The following is a 26,491-nucleotide window of genomic DNA, read 5'->3' as shown; positions in this document are numbered from 1 at the left end:
GTGAGCTGGGTTGTCAGTGTCACAGAGCAAAGACATTCTCAGGATGACTTCCTGGAGAGAGTGAATGCATGCATGTGTATGGGGGAGTGGGGTCAGGAAATCTGGAGTTGGGGATTTTAGATGTAAGTACTTCTCCTTCCAAAACATGAACTCAAGTCGGCTTTAAGTGGTCGACCTAGAGCAGTGGTCTCAAACTCCAACCCTTTGCAGGGCTACATTTTAGATTTGCAGTATTCTAAGACTCCAGCTAATCCAGAATACTGCAGCCAAACTGATCTTCTCAAAACGCAAGTCTGACCATGCCTCCCCACTCCTTGCCAAACTTCATTGGCTCCCAATAATCTCCAGAATCCATTTCAAATGTTCCTGCCTGGCTTTCAAGATCATTCACGGAATCCTGCCTCCTCTTATCCCACTGTCTTTCAACTCCTCCAGCCCCGACTCCTCCAGAACTGCCCAAAGGCTTAAACTAGCCTTCCCCTCTCCACGCGGCATCCACTATTCAGGCAAACTGGGAAAATCCCTTCTCTTCAAAATCACAGGTCTTTGGAACGACCTCACCACCCCGCTGCGGAACCTGAGCTCCCTTCAGTTATTCCGCAAACAACTGCAAACCTGGCTTTTCAGCAAATTGTAGCTCTATCCTTCCCCCCCTTTCTCTCCCCCCTTCTACACATAAGTTCATGTAATTCCTTTTTCTTCTTCTCTACCCACTATTTTAAGTTCTTGTAAACTGTGTCGAGCTCCATTCTCATGGAGATGATGCGGTATATAAACTTAAGGTTTAGATTAGATTAGATTAGATTAGGTACTTGGAGGGCCCCAGAAAAAAATAGTTAATGTCTTATTAAAGAAATGACAATTTTAAATGAGGTAAAACTTTTTATAGTTGATAAATCTTTCCTTTTGGCTAAGTCTTAATAATAATATTGTCATTTATAGCTAAAGAGACAGATGATCAAGAAGCTGTTTTATTTAACTTTTGTGATTATGATAAACATACCGAGGGCTTCAAAATAGGACCTGGCGGGTAGCATGTGGCTCCCGGGCTGCGAGTTTGAGACCACCGACCTAGAGGGCTCACATTCTAAGTTGTCTGCTTGGTGATTCACAGTGGGCGTTTGTGTATTAGGGGGGGGTCTCCGTTCTATGATTTCCAGTGCCCTCCTTATAACACTTTGTTTGCAAGCTGCATTCCTGCAGTATAGCAATGGAATACTAAGTCCTGGCTGTGTGCAGTGAATTGGCAAAACTGGTCAAAGGCAGGTTTAAGTTCTGTTGAAGACTGGTTGGGGTGGAGCGGATATTTAACTCGCTACTCGCATACCTTGGCACCAAGACCTGGAACAATCTAATAATTATCAAGCCAGAACTTAACTACCCCAGATTTTGAAAGAAACTGAAGCCTTTTCCTTTTTGAGAACATATACTCCATCGATACTCAGCGTTTCACCTTTCCAGAAACCACAAGAGTTCCCTCCCCAAATTCGACATAACATAATTGCACCAACTCGACTGTATTTGTACTCCAAACTGCATTGCTGTAATTCTAATGACAGCTCAATGTTCTCCTCTATTGATTACTACATCTCTTAGCTCTACTAACTACCTTATAGTATACTGCTTACTTTATATTTCCTTGTTGTAACTCCTAAATGTAAAGTAAACTTGATTTTGTAAGTCACCTTGAGCCTAGATGGGCACAGAGTGACCCAGAAATTGAAGCTTAGATTAGATTTAGGCAAGTCTTTAGTTCCTGCAGCACTGTGAAGGCAGGGCCGTAGCAAGAGAGGTGGGAGTGCTAAAACTGGGCCTCCCTGCTGTCCCTTCCCCCTAGGGCACACAGTGCGGAGCCTCTGCCTATCCTTTTCCTGCCTACTCTCTCCAAGGGTCTCCTTCTCTTCGAGACTTCCATTTGTGGGTGAGGGACCATGTTCTGTGGGCGCAGCAGTGCTCCGTGGAGCCTCCTGCTCGGGCGTGTTACGGGCATTGATGAGTCCCACCCCCTTTGATGCGCACTTCCTCTTCCTGGGTTGTCAGGGCCTGGATGTGCTTGAGTGAGAGGCTCTGCGGAGTGTTGCTGAGCGACGACTTTTGCCTGCGGGTGAGGAGTTTGGAGAGGCGTGACGGATGGAGATACTGCATTGTGTGTTTGGGTAAGGCAGGAGGGAAATATGAAGGCATTCTGCGTGGGGGGGGGGGGGTAGGAGCAGGTATGGCTTGCTACGGGGCGCAGTTATGGCTTGCTACGGCCCTGTGTGAAGGGAAGGGGAACAGAGCTAAGATTTCAGGTACCCCCTTCCCTCCTCCAGTCCTGACATCTCATCTTTCCTTCCCTATCTTTATCCAGGTTGGGAGAAAGAGGAAACCAGCATGGTATGAGGCCTCCCAGCACAGGCCCACGCTGAAGTGCTGCCACAACCCGCATGTAAGCGAATTATTGGTAGGCGTCAAAATACCTTATAATTTTTATTTCAAAGATTTTATGTTCTTGGATTGTCTTTAAGTTTCTTTTTAGTGTTCTCACCAGTCACCTACCTGACAGGACCTACCAGTCACCTACCCACCCATCCCTCTTCCTATCCCTGAAATGCTTTCCTTATATATACTGATACTTGTCAACATTTGCTTATTTCTAATCTAAAGAAGGGTTACCTTCAAAAGCTCTTCATAAAATGCATTGAGTTAGTCCAATGAAAAAGATATCACCTTATTTTCTTTGTTTTTTCTATTTCTTTATACTACCAAGAACAGTTCAAAATTGGTTTCTTTCTAAGTCGGATGATATCATCTAGTTTTGGCTGGTCACATGCTTCCTATCTGGGCAGAGTCCTGATGGGATTTTGCCTGGAAATGTTCAATGGCTTTTATCTCATTCCAACCTCTGATCCAACCAAGGACCTTTAGGATGCAACTTTATACCCCATTTTTGACCAAATGTGGAAAACATCCAAATCCAGACCATTTGGACGTTAGAGTGGCCACCTTTATGATGGACTGGCCACATAGACATGCCAACAGAGCAGCGGGACACCTTAGAAAGCACAGCTGTGAACTTCACATAAAGGGTGCCAGATGTACATCTCATCCTAACCCCCTTATAATTTATGATGAGCCTTCCAAAACTCCCCCCAAATCTACTAGACCAGGGATCTCAAAGTCCCTCCTCGAGGGCCGCAATCCAGTGGGGTTTTCAGGATTTCCCCAATGAATATGCATTGAAAGCAGTGCGTGCACATAGATCTCATGCATATTCATTGGGGAAATCCTGAAAACCCCACTGGATTGCGGCCTTCGAGGAGGGACTTTGAGACCCCTGCACTACACTAATAGGCAAAGAAACCCAAGACACAAAAAAACTATTCCAAATGCTAATACAGGGGTCTCCAAAGTCTCTCCTCGAGAGCCGAATCCAGTCGGGTTTTCGGGATTTCCCCAATGAATATGCATGAGATCTATGTGCATGCACTGCTTTCAATGCATATTCATTGGGGAAATCCTGAAAACCCGACTGGATTCGGCCCTCAAGGAGGGACTTTTGGGACCCCTGATATTGGTTGGATCTAGAGCAGGGGTGGGCAACTCCAGTCCTCGAGGGCTGGAATCCAGTCGGGTTTTCAGGATTTCCCCAATGAATATGCATTGAAAGCAGTGCATGCAAATAGATCTCATGCATATTCATTGGGGAAATCCTGAAAACCCGACTGGATTCGGCCCTCAAGGAGGGACTTTGGGGACCCCTGATATAGGTTCTTCATATTGGTTGGATCTAGAGCAGGGGTGGGCAACTCCAGTCCTCGAGGGCTGGAATCCAGTCGGGGAAATCCTGAAAACCCGACTGGATTGCAGCCCTCAAGGAGGGACTTTGAGATCCCTGTACTAGACCCACCTACCATACCAATAGTCCTCATGGCTATAGGTGGCACTTTTAGGGCAGTAGAATAAAGGTTTTGGTGGGTTTTAGTGGGCTCACATTTTCCAGCGTAAATGTAATGGTTAGAGTGCCTTATGGGCCTGGGTCCTTCTCTCTATGGTTCACTAGCTGCTAGCACGTCTGCCAGGTTACTTCAAACACCTGTGTGGTGGTCTACTAGACTTTCCCATACCAAGTGCTGCTGTTCTGGAGTTTTTTGGGGTGGGAGGGGAATAGTGAGCAGTAGGGGATCATACCTTAATGTATCCAGTGGTCAGTTTAGGTCCCTTTGTGGCACTTAGATGCTTCTAAAACAGGACTAGCTCAGAATGTCTAAGTTCCATCCAGAACATCATGGAAAAGGTTCAGTTATCACCACAAAACGTCCAAGTTAAGCCTACCCAAAGCCCGCCCAAAACAAGCACATAACATGCCTTCCCCTGGAACTCTGGACGCACAGTGAAACATCTCACTAGATGTCCAGGAGAAGGGTTTTGATTATTGTCATTTGGCTGTCCTGGCAGTTAGAACAGCGCGGTTTTGGGGACATTTTAGGGGTTTTTTGATTATGAGCCCCTTAGTCCAGCGAGCTTCTACTTTTTTCGTTCGATGGAGAATGCCCCAACTTGGTTGGTTGGTTTGAGAATCTTTCAGCGGCCCCTTGTGTACATTGCCCAAAGCTAATATATTTCAGTCAATAAATTCCTTTTTTTAAAAAAATCTTTATTGTCTGGAGAATTATTTTTCCATCAAGTTGGCTCCAGTTTCTCTTTTTTGTCTGCTTTCCTCCTGTCCTCTGCAAATTCTTCAAGCAGTCGCTGTCCATTGGCTTCTCCTACCATGGTCAAGCATTTCTTTCTCTCTCTCTTCCTTGCTACCTTCTGTCATGGATCCAGCTCCCTCTTTTTTCCCCTGCACAGCATTTCTTCCTCTCTCTCCTCCATCCCCATGTCTCCCTCTCTCTAATTCCCTCTGTTGCTGCAAAGGGAGTGGGGAAAGAGAGAGAGATCGAGATCCAGGGTCCATCTCTTCCACTCCCTCTACTGCCACATCCAACATTTCTCCCTCTCTCATCCCCTGGACCCTGTGCAGAATGTTTCACCCCTGCCCACTAGCCCCATGCTCACCATTTCTCCTATTACCCCTTTCCAGCACCATGCCACAGCTCTCCTTCCATTCCTTCCACCACCATATCTAAAATTCTTCCCTCTTGCGTCCATTTCCATCGATCCTACCCTTCTCTTTCCACAACATCCAATATTTCTCCCTCCCTCCTCTCCACCACCATGTCCAACAATTCTCCCTCTCTTCCTTTCCCCATGTGCACCATCTCTTCCCCTCCTGCTCCACACACCCTTTCCAAACCATTTTACCTTTCTCTCCTGCCTAGAGCATTTCTCTTTCCCTCCCTTCTCATCCCCCCAAGCCCATACTTGCAGCAATCTTACTTCTCGCCGGCAGTGGCTCCTCACACACACTGCCGGAGCTGACCCAGAAAGGTTTCCCTCTGATGTGTAGAGGAGGAACCGCAGCCAATGGCCATCTACCTCCTCTCCATCCGCTGCAATTGAATCTTCGGGCAGCTGGCAGTGGCAACGAGGAGCCTGCTGTCATCAGCCTGCCCAAGACGTCGCCTCTCTTCAAGTCCCACCTATGCAGGAACATGAAGTTGCTGCTGATAGGCAGCGTCTGGGGCAGACCGACAGCAGCAGACTCGCCTTGTTGCCACTGCCTGCTGTCCGATGGGTAGTTGGGAAGGTTCTTCTGAGCAGAAACAGTTGCGCAAGCTAGATGTCTGTCAGGTTCTTCGCTGTTATGTGTAGAGGACCCAGGAGTTCAGGAAATCAGATCATCTCTTTGTCTTTCTTGCGAGTCCTGGTAAGGGGGATGGCGCTTCCAAGACTATCATTGTGCGTTGGATCAAAGAGGCTGTTGCATCCGCATATCTTCAACAGAAAAAGCCTGTTCCGGAATTTCTCAAGGTTCATTCCACTTGGGGGTCAGGCGGCGTCTTGGCCTGAGTGTTCACTAGTGCCTCCTGTGGACATTTGTGAGGCTGCTGTTTGGTCTTCCTTGCATTCCTTTGTTCAGGCGCATCGGGACTTGGTGTTCGGTGAGCATGTTCTGGTGTCGGCCCTTCGGGGATCCCACCCATGATGGGGACTGCTTTGGTATGTCCCATCAGTGATGAAGAACTGTACCGGTCTATCGGGTTCTAGTATTTTTCTAGGGCCGGGGAGAATTGAAGAACAGCAGCTGTGGCTCGGCTGGCATAGCTGGCGAGCTGTGGGGACATTTTTCTTGCTGGGATCTCTCCTTTGCATTTTCCAACAACGTTTGTGTATGTTAGTTGTTACTCCTGTTTGGAGTATTGTTTATTTCTGTTGCAAGTTATTAGTTCTGCTTGGTTATTCGGCAGACTGCTAGAAATAGGGTAAGGTACCTATTATGTACTATTCCACAGTTTGGTTTTCAGTCTCCACCTGCTGGTCATGATGAGATATATACCCTCTTGTAAGATTAACCTATATCGGTCTGGAGAAGCTAAAATAAAGTAAATTAGCAGGTAAGAACCTAACTTCTCCTTCACTTCCTTTGCAAATTCTGTTGTTTCCTCCCCTTTTGACAACAAAGTAAAGACCAGGGAGTGTCTGTAGACATGTTTCCTCCTAGGATTTTCACCCATTCCTTCTACTCAAGTTGGAATACTTGTCCAAGTTTAATAGTGGAACTAGATTCAGGAAGTTTTCTTCCATATTTCAACACCTTTTGTATTTTGAGATCTGACAATGCCCCTAACCTTCTGATAACCTTCACAACTAACCCCCCTCCCCTAAGCCCAGTCATCACCAACAGGTTTCAAAATCTTCAAGCCCTCAATCCTTCTACGTTCTCTACCACTGTTTTACTTTTGCTTGCCTCCACTATGTTATCCAAGTCTGTCCACAAGGCTGTCTTTTCATACAAGTCTGTTCTCTGCTCTGGACACCCTTACTCCCCTTGTTCCCTGCACTCTCAGGCATACCAAATCTCAACCTTGGCTCACTCCCAGTATCTGCTACATACATTCCTGTACCCACTGTGCTGAGCGCCTTTAGCTCAAATCTTGCACACTTTAAATTTTTGCTGACCTCCTTTAGTTCTACCCTTACACTGGTCCGGCAAACCAGGCAGGGGAAGCCCAAAGATCCAGGCTCCAGCAGTCAACTCCCTAGGTGGCAGAAACCCACAGTATCCCCCATGTGGTTAGGAGCAGGAATCCAAGCAGGCTCACAAGGCTGCAGTTCCAAGGTAGTCCCCCGTCAAGAGGCAGGCAGCTTGTCCAAAAAAGAGCGGACATCTGCTGGAGTATCCAGGGTGATGGTCCCGTTGTTATAATTTATCCAGACTTTAGCAGGATACTGGAGTGTAAATTTGATCCCTCTTGAGTGCAGCTGGGTATAGTAAGGGGCCAGGGTCGTCGTCGCTCAGCCAGCTATCACTGGCCTTGGCCAGGCGCCCTCCACCCTTGGGACCCCGATGCGATGGGCCCGCTCCACATGGACAGGGCCCAGGGAAGGCGCTAATCCCAAAGTCTGTGGCAGCCAGCTCGCCACCAGATCTCCCAACTCCGAGTCCCGAACTGATTCTGGCAAGCCGATGAGCCTGATATTGTTTTGGCGGCCACAGTTCTCTGCATCTTCCGCCCTGTCCTCTAACAATTTTATCTGGGCTTCCAACGAGGTAAGGCGCTGATCCGATGTCTCCGCCCGATCCTCCTAAGCCGATATTCTCTCCTCCACATTCTAAATGCGTGCCACGTGCCAGGCAATGCTGTCTTTCACTTCTTCCAGTACTATGTGCAATTTAGACAGCTTTTCGTCAAACAGTTGGGAGAGACGACGGACAGAAACCTGCATGCTTTTCTCTTGTGCGAGCGTGCTGCAGGACGCTGGGTTTGGAGTCGCCATGCTGGTGGATTTGGTAGGCTTGTCTTTTCCAGACCGCGTCGTCTTTATCAGCATTCCTGCCGCAATGTGCCCTTGCTGGCTCCGATAAACCCCGCGGTCGGGATCAGGAACAAATCTGGGGTAGAAGGTGCTTTTAGTGCTGACAAGCACGAGTTAGGGGTACTTTTAGGAGGAAAGAGAGCAGAGTTCGAGCAGGAAACGTCTGGTTACAGTGCTGCCATCACGTGACCCCCCCATAATTTACTTCTAACAGGTTTCCCACTAAACCGCCTCTCCCCCCCTGCAATCGATGCAAAACTCAGCAGCACAACTTATCTATTGTCAATCTTGCAACACTCACCTTATTCCTCTCCTGAAATCACTTCACTGGCTCCCTATCTGCCTCCGCATATAGTTCAAAATCCTATTACTAACCTACAAGTGTGTTCATGCCACAGTTCCTCAGTATCTCTCCTCTATTATCTAACCTCATACGTCTCCCCGAGAACTCTGTTCCTCAGATAAGCTACTTTTAGCTTTACCTTTCTCCTACACTGCCTATTCCAGGCTTCATTCCTTTCATCTAGTTGCCCCGTATGCCTGGAATAAACTACCTGAGTTTGTCCGTCACACCCCTTCCCTTGTTTGAAAGCAGACTGAAAACCCATCTTTTTGATTTAGCCTTCAATCCGTTACCCTACACCCCTCTTCCCACTGCTCACCACCCTAGGCAGCAGGCTAACCATTCCCCCTAACTGTATCCCCACCCTGGCATCCAGTTTGCCTGTCTTGTCTGTTAAGATTGTAACTCTTTTGAGCAGAGACCATCTCCTTTGCGACTGTACAGCACTGCATACATCTGGTAGCACTCTAGAAATAATTAATAGTAGTAAGCTTGGAGGCCTATGATAGTTGTCAATAGATGTAATCCATAATCAATAATCCATAATCAATAGATGTAATCCTTAATCAATAATCCATAATCAATAGATGTAATCCATAAAGTCTTGGCACACACTGATTCTTACAAATCTCCTTGTGGGCATGGAGGATTTTCTCATTTACACATCTAGTTTTTAAAATATTTAAGTGGCCAGTCTACGATATCAAAGCTATATGAGAATGCAGGAAGAGCCAGTTGATTAACAGCCAGCATCTTATTCCATAATGTTAATATATTCTTTAATATCAGGTTTAGTCTCCTATAATATTCTTTACTGATTTTTTTCTCTCAGTGATTCTTGCTTAAGAATGGCTCCTTCCTCAATTCCTAGATATTTACCTTCCTATTCAAGTTCTTTTATTTCACAGTCATTAGTCAGAGAAATGTATTCAGTTTCTTAGCTTTTCCCTAAGTAAAATCACCTTATCACATTTGTCCACATTTTTCTCCAGGGTGGATTCTTTCATGCTTTCTTAGATTAGATTTGCCATGGAAACTTTTATCACATTCAGAACATTTATATGGTTTTTCTCCAGTATGGATTCTTATATGAATAATGAGGTTATCTTTTCGATTGAACCTTTTATCACATTCAGAACATTTATACATTTTTTCTCCAGTGTGGATTTGTTCATGAATTCGGAGTCTATATCTTTCACTGAAACATATACCACATTGAGAACATTTATATGGTTTTTCTCCAGTATGGATTCTTTTGTGTGTTGTGAGGTTACATCTTCGACTGAAGCATTTACCACATTCAGAACATTTATACGGTTTCTCTCCAGTGTGGATTCTCTCATGAATTCTGAGTTCATTTCTTCGACTGAAGCGTTTACCACATTCAGAACATTTATACGGTTTCTCTCCAGTGTGGATTCTCTCATGAATTCTGAGGTCATTTCTTCGACTAAAGCTTTTGCCACATTCAGAACATTTATTCATTTTTTCTCCAGTGTGGATTCTCTCATGAATTCTGAGTTCATTTCTTCGACTGAAGCTTTTACCACATTCAGGACATTTATATGGTTTTTCTCCAGTGTGGATTCTTTCATGATTCCTGAGGTCATTTCTAAGACTGAAACTTTTACCACAGTCAGAACATTGATATGGTTTTTCTCCAGTATGAATTCTTTTGTGAGTTATGAGGTTAACTTTTTGATTGAAGCTTTTATCACATTCAGAACATTTATACGGGGTTTCTCCAGTGTGCATTCTTTTATGAGTTATGAGTTTATCTTTTCGATTGAAGCTTTTATCACATTCAGAACAAGTATATGGTTTTTCTCCAGTGTGCAATCTTTTATGAATTGTGAGGTTTTGTTTTCGATTGAAGCTTTTATCACATTCAGAGCATTTATACGGGCTTTCTCCAGTGTGCATTCTTTTATGAATTATAAGGTTATCTTTTCGATTGAAGCTTTTATCACATTCAGAACATTTATATGGTTTTTCTCCCATGTGGATTCTTGTATGAGTTATGAGGCTACTTGTATTATTAAAGGATTTTCCACATTCAGAACATTTATACGGTTTTTCTCCAGTATGGATTCTTTCATGCTTTCTTAGATCAGATTTGCTTGAGCAACTTTTATTACATTCAGAACATGTGTATGGTTTTTCTCCAGTGTGGATTCTTTCATGAATTATTAGGTTACCTTTATGATTGAAGCTTTTAGCACACTGAGAACAATTATACGGTTTTTCTCCAGTGTGGATTCTTTCATGCTTACTGAGGTCACTTTTTTGACTGAAGCTTTTATGACATTGAGAACATTGAAATGGTTTTTCTCCAGTGTGGATTCTTTCATGCCTTTTGAGAACACTTATATGATTAAAACTTTTATTACATTCAGTACATTCATATGTTTTTTCTCCACTGTGGATCCCTTCATGCTTTCTGAGTATACATTTTTGATTGAAACTTTTATTACATACACAACATTTATATTGTTTTTCTCTAGTGTGGATTCTTTCATGAATTTTAAGACAACTTTTTTGACTGAAGCTTTTACCACACCCAGAACATTTATACGGTTTTTCTCCAGTGTGGATTCTTTCATGAATTTTAAGACAACTTTTTTGACTGAAGCTTTTACCACACTCAGAACATTTATGAGGTTTTTCTCCAGTGTGGATTCTTTCATGCTTACTGAGGTCACTTTTTTGACTGAAGCTTTTATGACATTGAGAACATTTATGAGGTTTTTCTCCAGTGTGGATTCTTTCATGCTTTTTGAGTGCACTTATGTGATTGAAACTTTTATTACATTCAGAACATTTATACGGTTTTTCTCCAGTGTGGATTTTTTCATGTGCAGTGAGGCCAGTTCGTCGACTGAAGCTTTTCCCACATTCAGAACATTTATACGGTTTTTCTCCAGTGTGGATTTTTTCATGTTCACTGAGGCCAGTTCGTTTACTGAAGCTTTTCCCACATTCAGAACATTTATACGGTTTTTCTCCAGTGTGGATTTTTTCATGTGCAGTGAGGCCAGTTCGTCGACTGAAGCTTTTCCCACATTCAGAACATTTATACGGTTTTTCTCCAGTGTGGATTTTTTCATGTTCACTGAGGCCAGTTCGTTTACTGAAGCTTTTCCCACATTCAGAACATTTATACGGTTTTTCTCCAGTGTGGATTTTTTCATGTGCAGTGAGGCCAGTTCGTCGACTGAAGCTTTTCCCACATTCAGAACATTTATACGGTTTTTCTCCAGTGTGGATTTTTTCATGTGCAGTGAGGCCAGTTCGTTTACTGAAGCTTTTCCCACATTCAGAACATTTATACGGTTTTTCTCCAGTGTGGATTCTCTCATGAGCTGTGAGGTTACCTTTTTTATTGAAGCTTTTACCACATTCAGAACATTTATACGGTTTTTCTACAGTGTGGATTCTCTCATGCATTTTGAGATCATTTTTTTGCCTGAAACTTTTACCACATTCAGAACATCTATACGATTTTTCTCCAGTGTGGATTCTCTCATGAATTTTAAGATTACTTTTTTGGCTGAAGCTTTTTCCACATTCAGAACATTTATACGGCTTTTCTCCAGTGTGGATTCTCTCATGAGCGGTGAGGTTACCTTTTTGTTTGAAACTTTTCCCACATTCAGAACATTTATACGGTTTTTCTACAGTGTGGATTCTCTCATGCATTTTGAGTTCATTTTTTTGCCTGAAACTTTTACCACATTCAGAACATCTATACGATTTTTCTCCAGTGTGGATTCTCTCATGAATTTTAAGATTACTTTTTTGGCTGAAGCTTTTTCCACATTCAGAACATTTATACGGCTTTTCTCCAGTGTGGATTCTTTTATGAGTTGTGAGGTTACCTTTTTGTTTGAAGCTTTTACCACATTCAGAACATTTATATGGTTTTTCTCCAGTGCGGACTCTATCCCGAATTACGAGTTGATCTTTTTGATTGAAGCTTTTATTACATTTATATGGTTTGCTTTTAGTATGGATTGTTTTATGAATTCTGAGGTTAAGTTTTTGAGTGAAGCCTTTATCACATATTGAACATTTAAATAGCTTTGCTCTTTTGGGGTCCACTTGATGCACTTGTTGGTTGCTTATGCAGCTTAATTCATGTCTTGTCAGTTCAAACACCTGATGAGAGTTGTTATCAGTTATAGAACATTTTGACAGTTTTCTTTCTTTAAGCATTTTTTCATGAATTATAAGCTTTGATTTATATGTAAATGTTTTTTCACACTCCGTAGGCTGGAACAGTTTTTGTCGCTGAATTTTTTTGGGTCCTGGCGGCTTTGACTTCCCAGTGAACATTTCCTCACATGTAGTGCTCTGACAAAGTTTCTGCCTGCTGAATCTCTCATTTTGACTGAGATTTGAGTAGTTGGTGGAATTTCTCTCTTGTTCAGGACATACGTTCAAGCTTTCTCCTTTTGGGGTATTTTCCTTCATGCTAGGTGGTCTTACACTATCAGCTGAAGTATCCGGGCTGTCTCTGGAGGGGTTTTCATGTTTCCATTCCGATTTCTGCTGCCCATCACATACTCTCAATCTCTTATTCCTGACTCCATTAACTGTTGAATAAAAATGAAAGTATATACATAAATTATACAGCTATTTAGTAAGACATATAGAGGCAAAAATCCCCATAAAGTTATTTTCTGGTTGACAAATGCAAGTTCTGGACATCTCATCCTCCCCTCAAGTCTCTGCAATGATTCCCCTTACTCTGATTACATTCTACAGCCAACCTTAACAGGACAGCTGTGAAACCATAGAGGGAAAAAACAGAGAGAGAGAGAGAAAGAAGAGAGACCTGGCCAGATAGACAGCAGAAATAAAGTCTTAAAGCAAATCGAAGATACAAGTTTTCCTCTATACCCCCAAATCTTAACCCACTAAACATATAATACAATATCCCCAAACACTATGCCTACATACAAAGCATTAATTCCTCCTACGTCTGAATTTTAATTTTTTTTTTTCCTTTTTTCGATTAGTATTATTATTCAAATAAAATATACATATAACTCACGGTATTCCGTAGCTTCAAAGAGGCCCCCCAGTCTGTTAATCAAAGAACAGACATACCTTATGTTGCACGTCCAAACGAAACCCCTGTCCACCAAAGGTTCAAAAATATGAAACCTAGAAACGCAAAGTACGCTTGCGGTCCTGCCGCGGTCGCCAATTCACTAACCAAAACCTCAAGTGTGAAAATTTAGAAATACTCCACAGCAGCTAGCAAGAATTTTATTACATAGGACTTGTCGGCTCACCACTCGTGGTATCAGTAACCTGCTCTCCTCCCTCCAGTTGGTCACTCACAGGATCCTCTTCCATTTTCAGGATCTCTATTGTGGGCTCCGCAGTAGAACTTTGGCTGCCTGTATGGAGAATGGGCAAATAACTTCAGGTTCCATAGGATAAGTTTCGACCTAAGAAAAGCAAAACTTGCTTAAAACTGTAACAAGATATGAACCTGAACAATGACAATTTTTGGTGTCAGGACAAAGGCGCGCCCAGACAATTGAGCGCAACACGGAGGCGCGCGCCGCTCTAAATTACTGTTTTTAGGGCTCTGACGGGGGGGGGGGGAACCCCCCCACTTTACTTAATACACATCGCGCCGTGTTGTGGGGGGTGTGGGGGGTTGTAACCCCCTACATTTTACTGAAAACTGAACTTTTTCCCTGTTTTTAGGGAAAAAGTTCAGTTTATAGTAAAATGTGGAGGGTTACAACCCCCCATAACGCCGACGCGATGTCTATTAAGTAAACTGGGGGGGGTTCCCCAACAAAAAACCCCCGTCGGAGCCCCTAAAAACTGTAATTTTGTGCGGTGCGCGCCTCCGCGCTGCGCTCAATTGTCGGCACGCGCTTTTGTCTTTCGTGCCGTTGTCTATGAACCCAATTTTTCCTGGAAGGCAAGGCAGTTTCTAGGAACCCGGAGAGTGAAGCCAATGTCCAGGAACCCGGCCGAATATAAATTTGATTAACAGTCTCCGTATTTCCTTTTGTCTTTTTCTTAATTCCAACTTCCCTGGGTTGCGACAGGTTTTTTCTCTCTCTCTTTCCCCTTTTGTGGACTGTAATATTGTAAGTAAGATGTGAAAATATTTCTCTTGATTTTTATTTCAATTTCTTTTCAAATTTTTTGCTTTGATGTAAATAAAAGATAAAAAGCAAAACAAAACTGTAACAAGATGACAGGAAGGACAGGATATGTTTGTCCTGTAAATGGGAGCTTTTATTAATAAAGCTGGAAAACTGAAGTCTCATCGTAGAACCACAGCTGTAGCTGCTGGTAAAATTTTTGAATTCATTTCAGAAAGTGGCCGACATGGCTACCAACATACTTGTATTTTATGTCTAAACTAGTATTTTAGCCCGTTACATTAACGGGTGCTAGAATATATGTCTGTCTGTCTTTCTTTCTGTGTCTCTCTCCCTCCTGCTGTCTTTCTTTCTGTCTGTCTCTCTCCCTGGCCCCCTTTGTCTGTCTGTCTTTCTGTGTCTCTCTCTGCCCCTGTGCCTTTCTTCTTTTCTTTCTTTCTATTTATCTGTCTCTCTCCCCCCCCCACTTCCCTGTGCAGCAGCCGTAGCAGCATTCCTTCCCCCTCCACTACTTCCCTGTACAGCAGCATTTAGATCCTCCCCTTCCCTGTGCAGCAGCCACAGCAGCATTCCCTCCCACCCTACACCACTTCCCTGTGTAGCAGCAGCGTTTCCCTTACCCCCCCTTTCCCTTCCCTCGGTCTTTTGCCTGCTCCCTTAGTCCCTTGCCGCCTCCACCCTTCCCTTCCCACGGTCCCACAAACCTGCCTATTCCAGCAGCGTGTGCAGCACTCTACACATGCTGCTTCGGGGCCTTTTACTGCCCTGATTTACTCTGGCACGTCCCTGATGACGGAGATATTATGGACAAGGAAAAAATGTCTTCGCTTTTCATAAGAATTTTCTTTTAGTGCCACTTCCTTAAAGGACCAGACTAATGCCAAAACTTTCAGTGCTTTATCAATTTTACCACATAACTTCAGCACTAACTACAATTCCAGAGATCTTATTCTCCCAATTTTCAATGTAAGGCCATGTGCTGCCAGCTCATTCTCAGCGGCACCACAATAATAGATAAGAAACTGATTCTTTGTATATGTAGCTAGATATTGATTTTATTACTAGCAACAACACGGCCTGCTTTTCTTTAATGATTTTGTATTTCACCTCCCTCCTTTCCTTGTGTTTATGAGTTTGTTAAGTTAGTCCATTAGTCCCCAAGGACATTATATATAGTTATGTATTGTATTGTCTCCCAAATATTGTAATTTTAACATGTTCATCGCTTAGAAATATGATTAAGCGATTAATCAAAAAATCTATTAAACTTGAAACTTGTCTTCGTGGGTCCAATTTATTGTTTATTTCTTAACGTTTTTAATATGTATAAAACCAGCACTTAGCTTCAATGATTCATTCTTAATTTCAGTTATATTTCATTTATATGTCCTTTCATTTCAATCCGATTAATTAGGATTAATTTCTTTCATTCATTTACAATTCATAGTCCTGATAATAACCATGGCTACGTTGCCTTGAGGTAAGCTCTCAATTTTCATCAATGCCTGTTTCAAACTAAGTTTTTCTTCAGGGACGAGTCAAGGGAGCAGTTATCGGTTGCAAAACATATCTTGGTGAGGACTACGAGGAATGTTTCAGGCCGCACTGGGTGTTAAAATGTGTCAAGCAGTGAACCCGCAAATCAGTGTGCACTGTTCCCCAGTGGCGTGACGGCCTGCACTAGTTCACACGTTAAAAGCGTGTTGGGTTAAGGGTGGGAACCACACAGTGCAACCAACGCACGGTCACTCGTACAGTTAGGGTGGGTGGACTCGCCGCATCCTCGAGAGGAGACGTTACGGGCATCTGTGCTAGGCGCAAACAGTTCTCCTAGGACAAGCAGGATGAGTCAGCCACATATGGGTGTTGTCCCAACAGCTCCCAATTTGCGGATGAGCTCTCCAATAGCTCAGAGAGATTTTTTGGTTTTTTCTCTCTCTCTCTCTCTGAGCACGTGCAGTGCCCGGGCCCCACTGGGCATGCCCGAGCCCTACCCATTTCCCTCTGCTTCCCTCTAATCCCCAGTCTTTAGTTTCCGCCCGTTCCCATCGGTCGGATTTTTCCACAGCTCTCCATCACCATTTTGTCTACAATCAAGACTTTTTCTACTTACCATCTTGAAGATGCCAGAAACATCTAAGAAATGTCCAGGCTTGCTCTAAGTCTAATAGGTGTTGGCATTGTCATCTTGAAGCTGAAACTTTAGATCATTTATTATTTTATTGTCCTTTTATTAAAACTATCCTTCCCCTCGCTAAAAGGCATTTCCCACACAGGAAAGCTAGGGACCTCCCTCCACTTCAAAATCACTGAGCTCTGGAACAACCTTACCTCCCCTCTTCGGAACTTGAGCTCTCTCCAAGTTTTCCGCAAACATCTGAAAACCTGGCTTTTCTCAAAAAATGTAAGTCTCCCTCCAACTTAGGAATCAGGGAAACTCTTATATCTTGGCATCCCAAGTCCTCTAAATTTTCTTCACACTTCTACCTCTAACCCTCTGTTGTAGTTCCTTCCTATTTCTCCTACTGTAAACCGCGTCGAGCTCTACGAACGTGAAGATGATGCGGTATGCAAACCTAAGGATTAGATTAGATTAAGATTATTAATGCTTTTTGGAAATTGATATGAGACCAAATAAATTGTATGCTTGAGAATCCTGTAGCTCTGTCATATGATGCCATCTTATTTGGCATGGCTATGAGGGCTAAATCTCAAATATCTTCTAACAATAATAAGCTTTTGATGATTTTAACAGGAGTTGCCATTCAACAGATAACTTATAATTGGAAAGATTGCACAAGATTAAATTATTGCTTTTGGTGGAATTCGGTGCGTCATGTGTATAAAATGGAAAAAATATTAGCTGTTAAAAAAGGATGTTTTAATAAATTTAAAGGATGTATGGGGGCCATTAATAAATTACTATAATGAATAATTAGTATTTTCCCCTATTAATATATATGTTATAGGGAGGGGGAGTGGGTTTTAGTTTTCTTATTATTAAATAAAAGAATAATGTAGTTATTGTATTATGAGATATTATTTATAAAGTATGTTTTATGTGGGGTGAGGAGGGGTTAAAACTTTTTTGTGTGAGTATTGTAGAATTTCAAGTGGAATTGTATATTATTTGAATGATTTTCTGAACACTTGTTGTAAAATTTAAAATGAATAAAGATTTAAAAACAAAACAAAACCATGCTGGTCCCATTTGCTGTTAAGGGCCCTGTGGTAAGACCTGATTACTTTCATCTGCCTTCACCTGTGTAGAATTCATTTTTATTTTCCGTTGAACCAGTTTTAAAATGGGGTTGCTTTGTTTTTCATTCTAGTAATTGTTACATGGATTTTGTGGATGTAAATTTTATCGCTTTGGTCCGGCTGTTATTTATTGGTTTTCATTGTACTGTTGGATATTATTTATATTTCATGTTCTATCTTTTATCTGGAGTCCATAAGTATAAATAAATTACGTAAAAAGTAAACGTTACACTTGCCTGTTCCAGAAGAAGGATTCTGTTCAGATGCCTCTGATTCAGGAGGATCCGTGACGGGGAGATCTTCCTCTTGCTTCACGCTCAGTGAGAATGTAGACGTTACGACCGGAAGTCCTGTGGTGAAAAATCAAACGTGTCTAAGATGGGATGTGAATGTATGGACTGAGGTCCAAGAAGCTGTTATCAAAAGAAATCCTCAAGCTGTAAAAGCCACTGAATCTGCAATCGCTTTGACTTTGTGGGCCGTGACACGACCTTCCGGTGGCAGCCCCAGCCTGAGCATAGCAAGAGGAGGTGCAATCCGCTAACCACATAGAGACTGGAGTCTCGGACACTGGAATTCTGAATCTGTTAGGATCGTAAGTGAGAAGCAGATGAGATGACGCTCCATGTGGCTTGGTGAGATCCAGGAGGATGCTTACAGTAAAAGGGCAGGCGTGCAAGTTCACCAGGGTGGGTATGTTGTATTTGTTCAAAGCGAGGCAAGACAGTGAACTGGAAGCGATGAAATGCTGGAATGATAGAGGTACCGCCACTCTATCAGGGGAGGGTGTGGTGCGGTGGTTCGAGTTGCAGCCTCAACACCCTGAGGTTGTGGGTTCAAATCCCACACTGCTCCTTCTGACCCTGGGCAAGTCACTAAATCCCTCCATTAGATAGATTGTGAGCCCACCGGGACAGATGGAAAAATACTTGAGTACCTGAATGTAAACCACTTCGACTATAAGTGGTATAGAAATACCAAAAACAAAAATAGTAGAAGGCGGATCATACACTATTTATTGATTTAATTCGTTTTCTATCCCGATGTCCCCAAAGAGCTATACTTCTCCTAATTTCTTTCCTGATATTTTGCTTTTTGTTCAATAAACTCCTCTTTTACTAAACTACGATAGCAATTATTAGCGCAGGAAGCTGCGCTGAATGCCCTGCGCTGCTCCAATGCTCATAGAGTTCCCCACCCCCACCCCTGTAGATTCCGCGACCCCCCACCTCAGATTTCACAACCCTCCACCCCCACTAGAACTCCTCCTAACTCCCCCACTCCTTCCAGACCCCCCCTAACCTGTAACATGACTAGCCGGCCGGGTCTTCCCTCCGTCCAGTCCGCCTCCGTCGGAATGAGGCAGGCCTGCCCCTTCCTGGTGCATTATGGGATGCACCGCGGAGGAGCCCAAGGCCTGATTGGGGGCCTTAGGCACCTGGGCCAGCAGGAATCTTAAAAGTAGGCCCAGGGGAGGAGCCTTAGGCACGAGCCAACCTAAGATTCTGGTTGGTAGCCAATCACGGAGCGGCACGGGACCAGGCAGGAAGCGCAATGGTCGCGCTCTTGCCTTATGCGCCGCTCTGCTTTGAGCGGACTGCTGGACATGATGGACCATTGGTCTGACCCAGCAGCGGCAATTCTTATGTTCTTACATTAATGTAATATTAAAAATGCTTTACTATAAACTGCATTATATACTGCGATTTGCATTAATCCATCAGCAAATGGAAATCCTCCATTTCTAAGTCAAACTGCACCGTGTTCATCAGCTATGTTCCCCTGCAACTGTGGGGTAGCCTCTCCACCACAACCAGTCCATTCAACAATACAGGTGAAGAATTTTTCAACCTAGATCCGATCCCCCGAGACACCCACTTCCATCAGTGTCTCTTCCATCTCCAGAGGCAGCCGACTCCATCCAAAGTAGGGAAATAGACAATGGGAGGACGTTATTCCTTCTCTAAAATGGATTTAATACGTTGCGTTCCAATAACTTTGCCATCACAGCCCCCACTCTTTGGAATTCGATGCCTAACCATTTGCGTAGCGAACCAGACTTAAAACAGTTTAAAGCAAAACATTTTTGTTCCAAGACACCTTTGGATAACAACTGTCCTTTTAAGGGCATATTTTAAAATCTTAACAATGCTGGTTGTCCTCTAACACTCCGACTGTATCCCATTGGAGGACTCAATTGATTCAGTTGGCAGGATTTGAACACTTGGCTATCTCTAATATGGACACCAAAGCAGGTTCCTCTTACCTTACCTGCTGGTTGCCATTTTGTTCTACGTTACAACCCGCTGTACGTAGCAGGTTACTTAATTAATTATTTGAAAGTTAGCTGAGGTATTGACTGTTCCCATGGGTGGGTGGGAGGGGGGTAGGGGGGGGTATGAGAGATGATTGTTCCTATGCACTGTTTCTAATATGTTTGTTTCCTTGCTGTGTTCAAAAATTAATAAACAGATTTAAACATAAAATCTTAATACAGTGGTACCTCGGTTTACGAGGGCACCGGTTTGCGAGTGTTTTGCAAGACGAGCAAAACATTTGCAAAATCGGTGTCTCGGAAACCGAGCATGGCTCGATTGACGAGCACCCCCCCCCGCAATCCGGCACCCCCCCGCCACGATCTGACTCCCCCCCCGACACGATTGAGCACCCCCCGACACGATCCGACATCCCCCCCGACACAATTGGGCACCCCCCCCGCCGCGTCTTACCCTCATCTGGGCTCTTGAAGATCGGCCTACTCGTCTGCTGGGCCTTGAGCATCTGAGCATGTTCAAGGCCCAGCAGACGAGTAGGCCGATCTTCAAGAGTGCCCAGATGAGGGTAAGAAGCGGCGGTGGGGGGGGGGTGCCCAATCGTGTCGGGGGGGGGTCGGATCGTGGTGGTGGGGGGTGCCGGTTCGAGGCAGGGGGGTGCTGGATCACAGGGGGGGGCTTCGAGGAGAGCAATGCCGGTTCTCGGGGGGGGGGGAACGCATCAAAGCGAGTTTCCATTATTTCCTATGGGGAAACTCGCTTTGATAAACATGCATTTTGGATTACGAGCATGCTCTTGGAACGGATTATACTCATAATCCAAGGTACCACTGTATTTTAATATCTTAATACATTCTGATATTTTAACATTTTAAAAATTTTGAAATTTAAAAATTTCATAAAATTTAAAATATTAAGTTAATTTTTACCCTAGCCTATCGTACTTTCCTTTTATGTTGCATCTTTTCTATAAAAATTGTAGTTCTTCCCCACTCTCCTATTGTTTGCAGTAGGTCCGTACGTCTTGCGCTTCCAACACTTGGATTGTCTTCCAGTATCCCTTGCTTTTATTTATCTTTATAATGATATATGTTTTTATGTAACATTACATTGTAAACCGCTTAGATATTTGATTAAGCGGTCTAAAAAAATCTTTTAATAAACTTGAAACGATGACAGCCTCCTTAGCTTGCCAGTGCCAAATTCCTAAATGGTCCTGGATCACTTTAGCAACGATGGGCAGGAGGAATTTTATACTTACTTGTTACAGGAGGGTGAGTGTCTTCAGATGTCTCGGATTCGGGAGGATCCATGAAGGGGAGACCGTCCTCTTGTTGAACGCTCAGTGAGAATACGGACGTTACAATCGGAAGGCCTGTGATGAGAAAACACAGCCAGAAGGATTCACCAAGAATTTGAAATTAATTAGGAAACGGATTTTAAGTCTCCAAATGTGATGCCGGTGGTCCATCTCCTGCAATACAAAAATGCAGAGCCCTTTAAATTCAACATGTACTTACTCGTGGTAGGGCCATTTGGGTTTTCTTTTCCCTCCCACTCAAAGTGTTGAGTGAAATATTTCTCATTTTCCTTTTCAATCTTGACTATACCATCAGGATTAACAATTGAATAACCTGTCAATAAGAACATAAGAACATAAGTTGCCTCCGCTGGGTCAGACCAGGGGGTCCATCGTGCCCAGCTCACACGGCGGCCCATCAGGTCCATGACCTGTAAGTGATCCTTTGTCTAAAACCTTTCAATCCCCATTGTTCCTTTTTCTATACCCTTTCATAATCCTATCTGTTCCTCTATCCTAATCCTATTTCTACCTCTATCTATATCCCTCAATCCCCATATCCTTCAGGAACTTGTCCAATTCCTCTTTGAATCCCCTTAATGTACTCTGTCCTATCACATCCTTCGGAAGCGCATTCCAGGTGTCTACCACCCTCTGAGTGAAGAAAAATTTCCCAGCATTTGTTCTAAACCTGTCCCCTTTCAATTTCTCCGAGTGCCCCCTTGTTCTTGTCATTCCCAATAGGCTGAAGAATCCCAATAGGAAAATGACATTTAAACTGTATTTGTAGAGCCCCTGGGGAGTTTCCATCCATTTCCTGTCTTAATGAAGCAGGATGTGTGCACAAGGATGTGTGTGTCTGTATGTATATTTATCTGATGAAGACTGGAGAGAAGGGGCCGCAGTGGCCTACCACTTGACTAATATTATACCACAGAGATTTTCTGGTACGGACGTTTCTCGTTATGACCTTTCTAAGTGGTGGTATTTCAGGCGCAATCTTCTGGTTACCATTTGAAGAAGTTTCAAGTAGAGAATTCATCACCGTTTCCGTCCCCACGGATAACCGCGGAAAATAATCTCATGTCATTTTTTAATGTCTATTTCAGCCTCAGTCCTTCTACACCAGCATTCTTCAAAGCAAAGCTTGCGGGTCAGTGGTTGTGGCCATTCATACTCTGATTCTTATGGGAGCCAAGGATAATGAAGCCATTGTGACATCACTGATGTGATTGGCTCTTAGGCACTGGTGGAATGAGGCATTATGACATCACAATATCTGCTCAGGAATGTTGCTGCTCAATCTCAGCATTCTTCAAAGCAAAGCTTGAGGGTCAGTGGTTGTGGCCATTCATACTCTGATTCTTATGTGAGCCAAGGATAATGAAGCCATTGTGACATCACTGATGTGATTGGCTCTTAGGCACTGGTGGAATGAGGCATTATGACATCACAATATCTGCTCTGGATACCAGAGACTGTCATTTTGTAGTGTCTGTTTCAACCTCAGTCCTTCTACACCAGCACTCTTCAAAGCAAAGCTTGCGGGTCAGTGGTTGTGGCCATTCATACTCTGATTCTTATGGGAGCCAAGGATAATGAAGCCATTGTGACATCACTGATGTGATTGGCTCTTAGGCCCTGGTGGAATGAGGCATTATGACATCACAATATCTGCTCTGGATACCAGAGACTGTCATTCTATAGTGTCTGTTTCAACCTCGGTCCTTCTACACCAGCATTCTTCAAAGCAAAGCTTGCGGGTCAGTGGTTGTGGCCATTCATACTCCGAATCTTCCCTCTCTCCTTAAAGAATGACATGAAGATGGTTTCCCGCGATTATCCGCGGGGACGGGAACGGTGATGAATTTTGTCACCGTGTCATTTTCTAGTTTCAAGTTGTACAGTATATTTAACTAGTATGGACTGACTTGTCATGTCCTTACACAGAAGTTGTAGTTCTCAGCAAGAAATCTGAAAGGCAAATATCATCTCTGGTTTTTGTGCCAAATTATTCTCTATAGAAAAGGGAGGCAGACTCAGTTTCAAATTGACTAAAGATTTGTTATACCGCTTAATCAGGCTTCAAGGTGGTTTACAAAGATTTTTTTTTAAAAGCCTCTATTTAAGGTGTACATTTGATCTCTTAGCACAGAGCAGCATCTTTGGCAGAGCTTGAAGCAGTGAGGTCTTTCACTGGCTCCTGTTGGATATGAGATGGCATCAGAAAACAGATTAGACATTTCTGGTACCATGAGACCTAGGACCTGTGATATTTATACCGCTAATATGCCTGTGTGGTGATGATAGAGAAAACATTTACCTCGTGACTGAAGGATGTCATGAATCTCCTTGATGACATTCTTGTAAAGCTCCTTCTGCCATTCTCCCAGCATGCTCCACTCCACTTCCAAGAAATAAGCAGCGACATCCTTGAATGTGACCAACGCCTGGAAAGGAGAACAGGACACCCTAAGTCACAGATTCTTTTTTTTCCCCCATTTAATTAAAATGATCCCCACCTATCATCTAGGCAGTTTAAAAGCAAAAGACTTACATAGATTGCAAATCATCCAGAACACTGCAATCTGACTAATACACAATGCACAAAAGTACGATCACGCCACTCCACTGTTAAAAGAATCACACTGGCTCCCAATTACCCATCGAATCACTTATAAAACCCTTCTGTTGGTTCTCAAGGTACTTCAGAGGAATAAACCACCACACCCTACACCCCCTTTAGGACACTGACTAGAAACAAGTCATCATCCCAGCCCATTGTGAAGTCTAAAATGAGCACATTCGCCAATCTATCTTCTCTGTCCAAGGCCCTTCCCTCTAGAATTCACTACTCGTAATCCTACGCCTACAAACTTCCCTAAAAAGATTTAAAACTTTTCTGTAGAAAGGTGCATATTCATAGCTTGACCCACCATCCTCTCTCAGATCCTCCGCCCAGGTGAGGAATGATTTTCTGAGACACAAAAAGGATACCCTTGTGTGTTATCCTTCCTCATTAGTCTATACAAACTGTAGTTCCATCCCCTTTCCCTCACAGCCATGTAGACGTCTAATCTCGTGACTTCCCCTTACTCCATCATTGTAAGCCACCAATCAAAGGTTGTGCGCATTGTAAGCCACCGATCAAAGGTTGTGTGCAGCTGAGCAAAGGTTTTAATGGTTCCATCATCGTTAACCAACTGAAAGACATAATGAATACCCTTCATTTCCCACCGAGCAAAACTCGGCCCATCAATCCCAGGTAAAAAGGAACTATTAAAGCGAATAGGCAGGAAGGGAGAGACCCAACGCCAAACCTTCCGCAAGGGTCGGTGTAGTATTTTCACTGAGAGAGAATCAGGTTTACATTTACTTTTATACTTTTAGCTTTGTAAACCGGCCAGACACACGCTGATGGTCGGTATATTAAAATGTAAATAAACTTGGAAACTTAGGATGGTGCAAAGGTGGCAGACCTCGTGTATCGCCAAGATAAGATTTTAGACAGTGCTGAGGAGGAACCAGCTGTCTAGTAAAGTACCGGAGACTTTGGAAAGTGTGGACAGAGGTCCTGGAAGCTACAGTTAGGCTCTTACATAGAAAGTTGAAATCTAGCGGCTCTAGGGTAACATTATCAGAAATCCTTCCTGCTCCACACACAGATCCCAAGAGGTAGCCAATGGTGTAGAGTTTCAATGCATGGATGAGACAGCAGTACAGGGAAGATGAATTTAAACAGGGTAGGATCAGATTGGTCATACTAAAGTTTGAACAGGAGATATAGCAGCTCTTAAACTAGAATCCAAGGAAAAGTTGATAGTCACTTAAGAGTACACAGATGGAGTAAGGTACTTTGAAGGATACTATTTAATCAAGGAAGTAAAGGCATCATAATATAGAAGCTGCAAGAAAAGCAGAAGTATTTAAAGGAATAGCAGACAAAGAGTAAAGATTGCTAACTATCCTGGTCAACTACTAAGCAGGCTGTAAATACAAACAAAAAGAATGCTTTGAAATGTATGTATGCCAATCCTTAAAACCTGAAAAATAAGGGAGATAAGAGTACTTTGCACTAAATGAAAAGGTGGATATAATAGACATCTCAAAGATCTGTGAAAGGAGGATAACCAATGAGATACTGTGATATCAGAGTACAAATTATATTGCAATGATACAGTGGATCAAATTGGAGGGTGGTAACATTATATGTTAAAGATGGAATTGAGTCAAACAGAATACAAATTCAACAGGAAACAGCTGCAATGTGTAATCCTTATGGATAGAGAGAGGTCAGAAATAGTGAGAGCTAAGAGGAAATTGTAAAAACTGATAAAAGAATGAGAGAGAATAGATATTGAAAGAAAGGGAATGGGAACTTGTATCCCGACCTTTTGTTGCTTTTGGTATTTCAAAGCGGTGGGCACTGGAGGATTTAGTGACTTGCCCAGGCCACAGAAAAGAAACAGAGAAACATGGGATAATGGCAGGGGAGAATAAGAGAAAGAATGAAAGATACGAAAAAGGGAGAACCGACAATGAGAGGAGAAAGTAGAAATAAAACCAGAAGAAACACATTAGCTACACAACAAAGATTAAAGCCAGAGGCTGTGATTTTAATCTCATTCACACTAGGCCTGGTCCAGAGTAGGCATCTTTCTTTTGGGAAAAGTTAGTCTTACCTCATTACTAGCTTTAATCCAAGGTTCATCACCTGCTTCCTGCAGTTCTTCATATGTGCCTGTGGTAGTCAGATTCTCTCTTTCCTCAGATCCCTGAGGCTCAGTCTCTCTCTCAAATCGGATTAAAATGTCGGGCTTGACATTCTGGGAGACTGTTATAGAAGAACAATAGTACAAAATGTTTTTTTTAAAATATTACCACAAAGTCTATAAGCGCTTAATGTGATGTTTTCATCTTTTTATTTATCCAAATGTTCTAGGTGGCTTCCATAAAAAAAACCAAACATGCACAATAAAAATCTTAAACAGTACAGAAAAAAAATGGAAAAACACAAATGTATTAACAAATTATACGAGGATGCACAACATATAATATGTTCATATAATGATTTAAAATGTTGTGTGATCATGGCACCAAGGTACCCCCACCCCACCTCTTCAAACCCAGCATGCACCCAAAAAGAGGGAGAAAAAGCCTCAGACTAATACAGCAATATAACACCATAAGGTACAAATCAAAACTGTTTTTGATACTTTCACTGGCAAAAAACTTTCTCACAGAACAGCTCAGGTTTAGAAAAGGGCAAAGTCAC

At 43.0% G+C, this 26,491-nt stretch overlaps 1 protein-coding gene and 1 long non-coding RNA gene across 6 annotated transcripts in view; one reads left to right on the top strand and one right to left on the bottom strand.

Moving 5' to 3' along the window:
- LOC117367672 overlaps positions 1 to 26,491 on the top strand; it is a 60,809-nt gene that overhangs the window by 19,716 nt on the left and 14,602 nt on the right. The window contains exon 5 of the long non-coding RNA XR_004540814.1: positions 2,351 to 2,443. This is a non-coding gene — a long non-coding RNA (uncharacterized LOC117367672). The remainder of the gene's footprint in view (positions 1 to 2,350; positions 2,444 to 26,491) is intronic.
- Positions 1 to 26,491, bottom strand: part of LOC117367620 (zinc finger protein 271-like) — a 35,917-nt gene that overhangs the window by 385 nt on the left and 9,041 nt on the right. Inside the window, exons 4-11 of one of the 5 annotated variants that reach the window (XM_033960354.1) lie at positions 25,899 to 26,050; positions 23,540 to 23,666; positions 21,437 to 21,550; positions 21,178 to 21,291; positions 17,880 to 17,993; positions 13,546 to 13,653; positions 11,597 to 12,840; positions 3,778 to 11,428 (exon numbers count right to left, since the gene is read on the bottom strand). In XM_033960354.1, the coding sequence (XP_033816245.1) occupies positions 9,212 to 11,428; positions 11,597 to 12,840; positions 13,546 to 13,653; positions 17,880 to 17,993; positions 21,178 to 21,291; positions 21,437 to 21,550; positions 23,540 to 23,666; positions 25,899 to 26,050 (4,190 nt within the window). In that variant the 3' untranslated portion in view covers positions 3,778 to 9,211. Of the gene's footprint in view, positions 1 to 3,777; positions 12,841 to 13,301; positions 13,328 to 13,545; positions 13,654 to 17,879; positions 17,994 to 21,177; positions 21,292 to 21,436; positions 21,551 to 23,539; positions 23,667 to 25,898; positions 26,051 to 26,491 lie in introns of those variants that run through there. The other 4 variants (XM_033960355.1, XM_033960353.1, XM_033960352.1 and 1 more) reach the window with 4 other exon arrangements.

Source organism: Geotrypetes seraphini, chromosome 10 (assembly GCF_902459505.1).
Source record: "Geotrypetes seraphini chromosome 10, aGeoSer1.1, whole genome shotgun sequence".
Classification (NCBI taxonomy): domain Eukaryota; kingdom Metazoa; phylum Chordata; class Amphibia; order Gymnophiona; family Dermophiidae; genus Geotrypetes; species Geotrypetes seraphini.
This window is presented reverse-complemented; position numbering and strand designations above follow the sequence as displayed.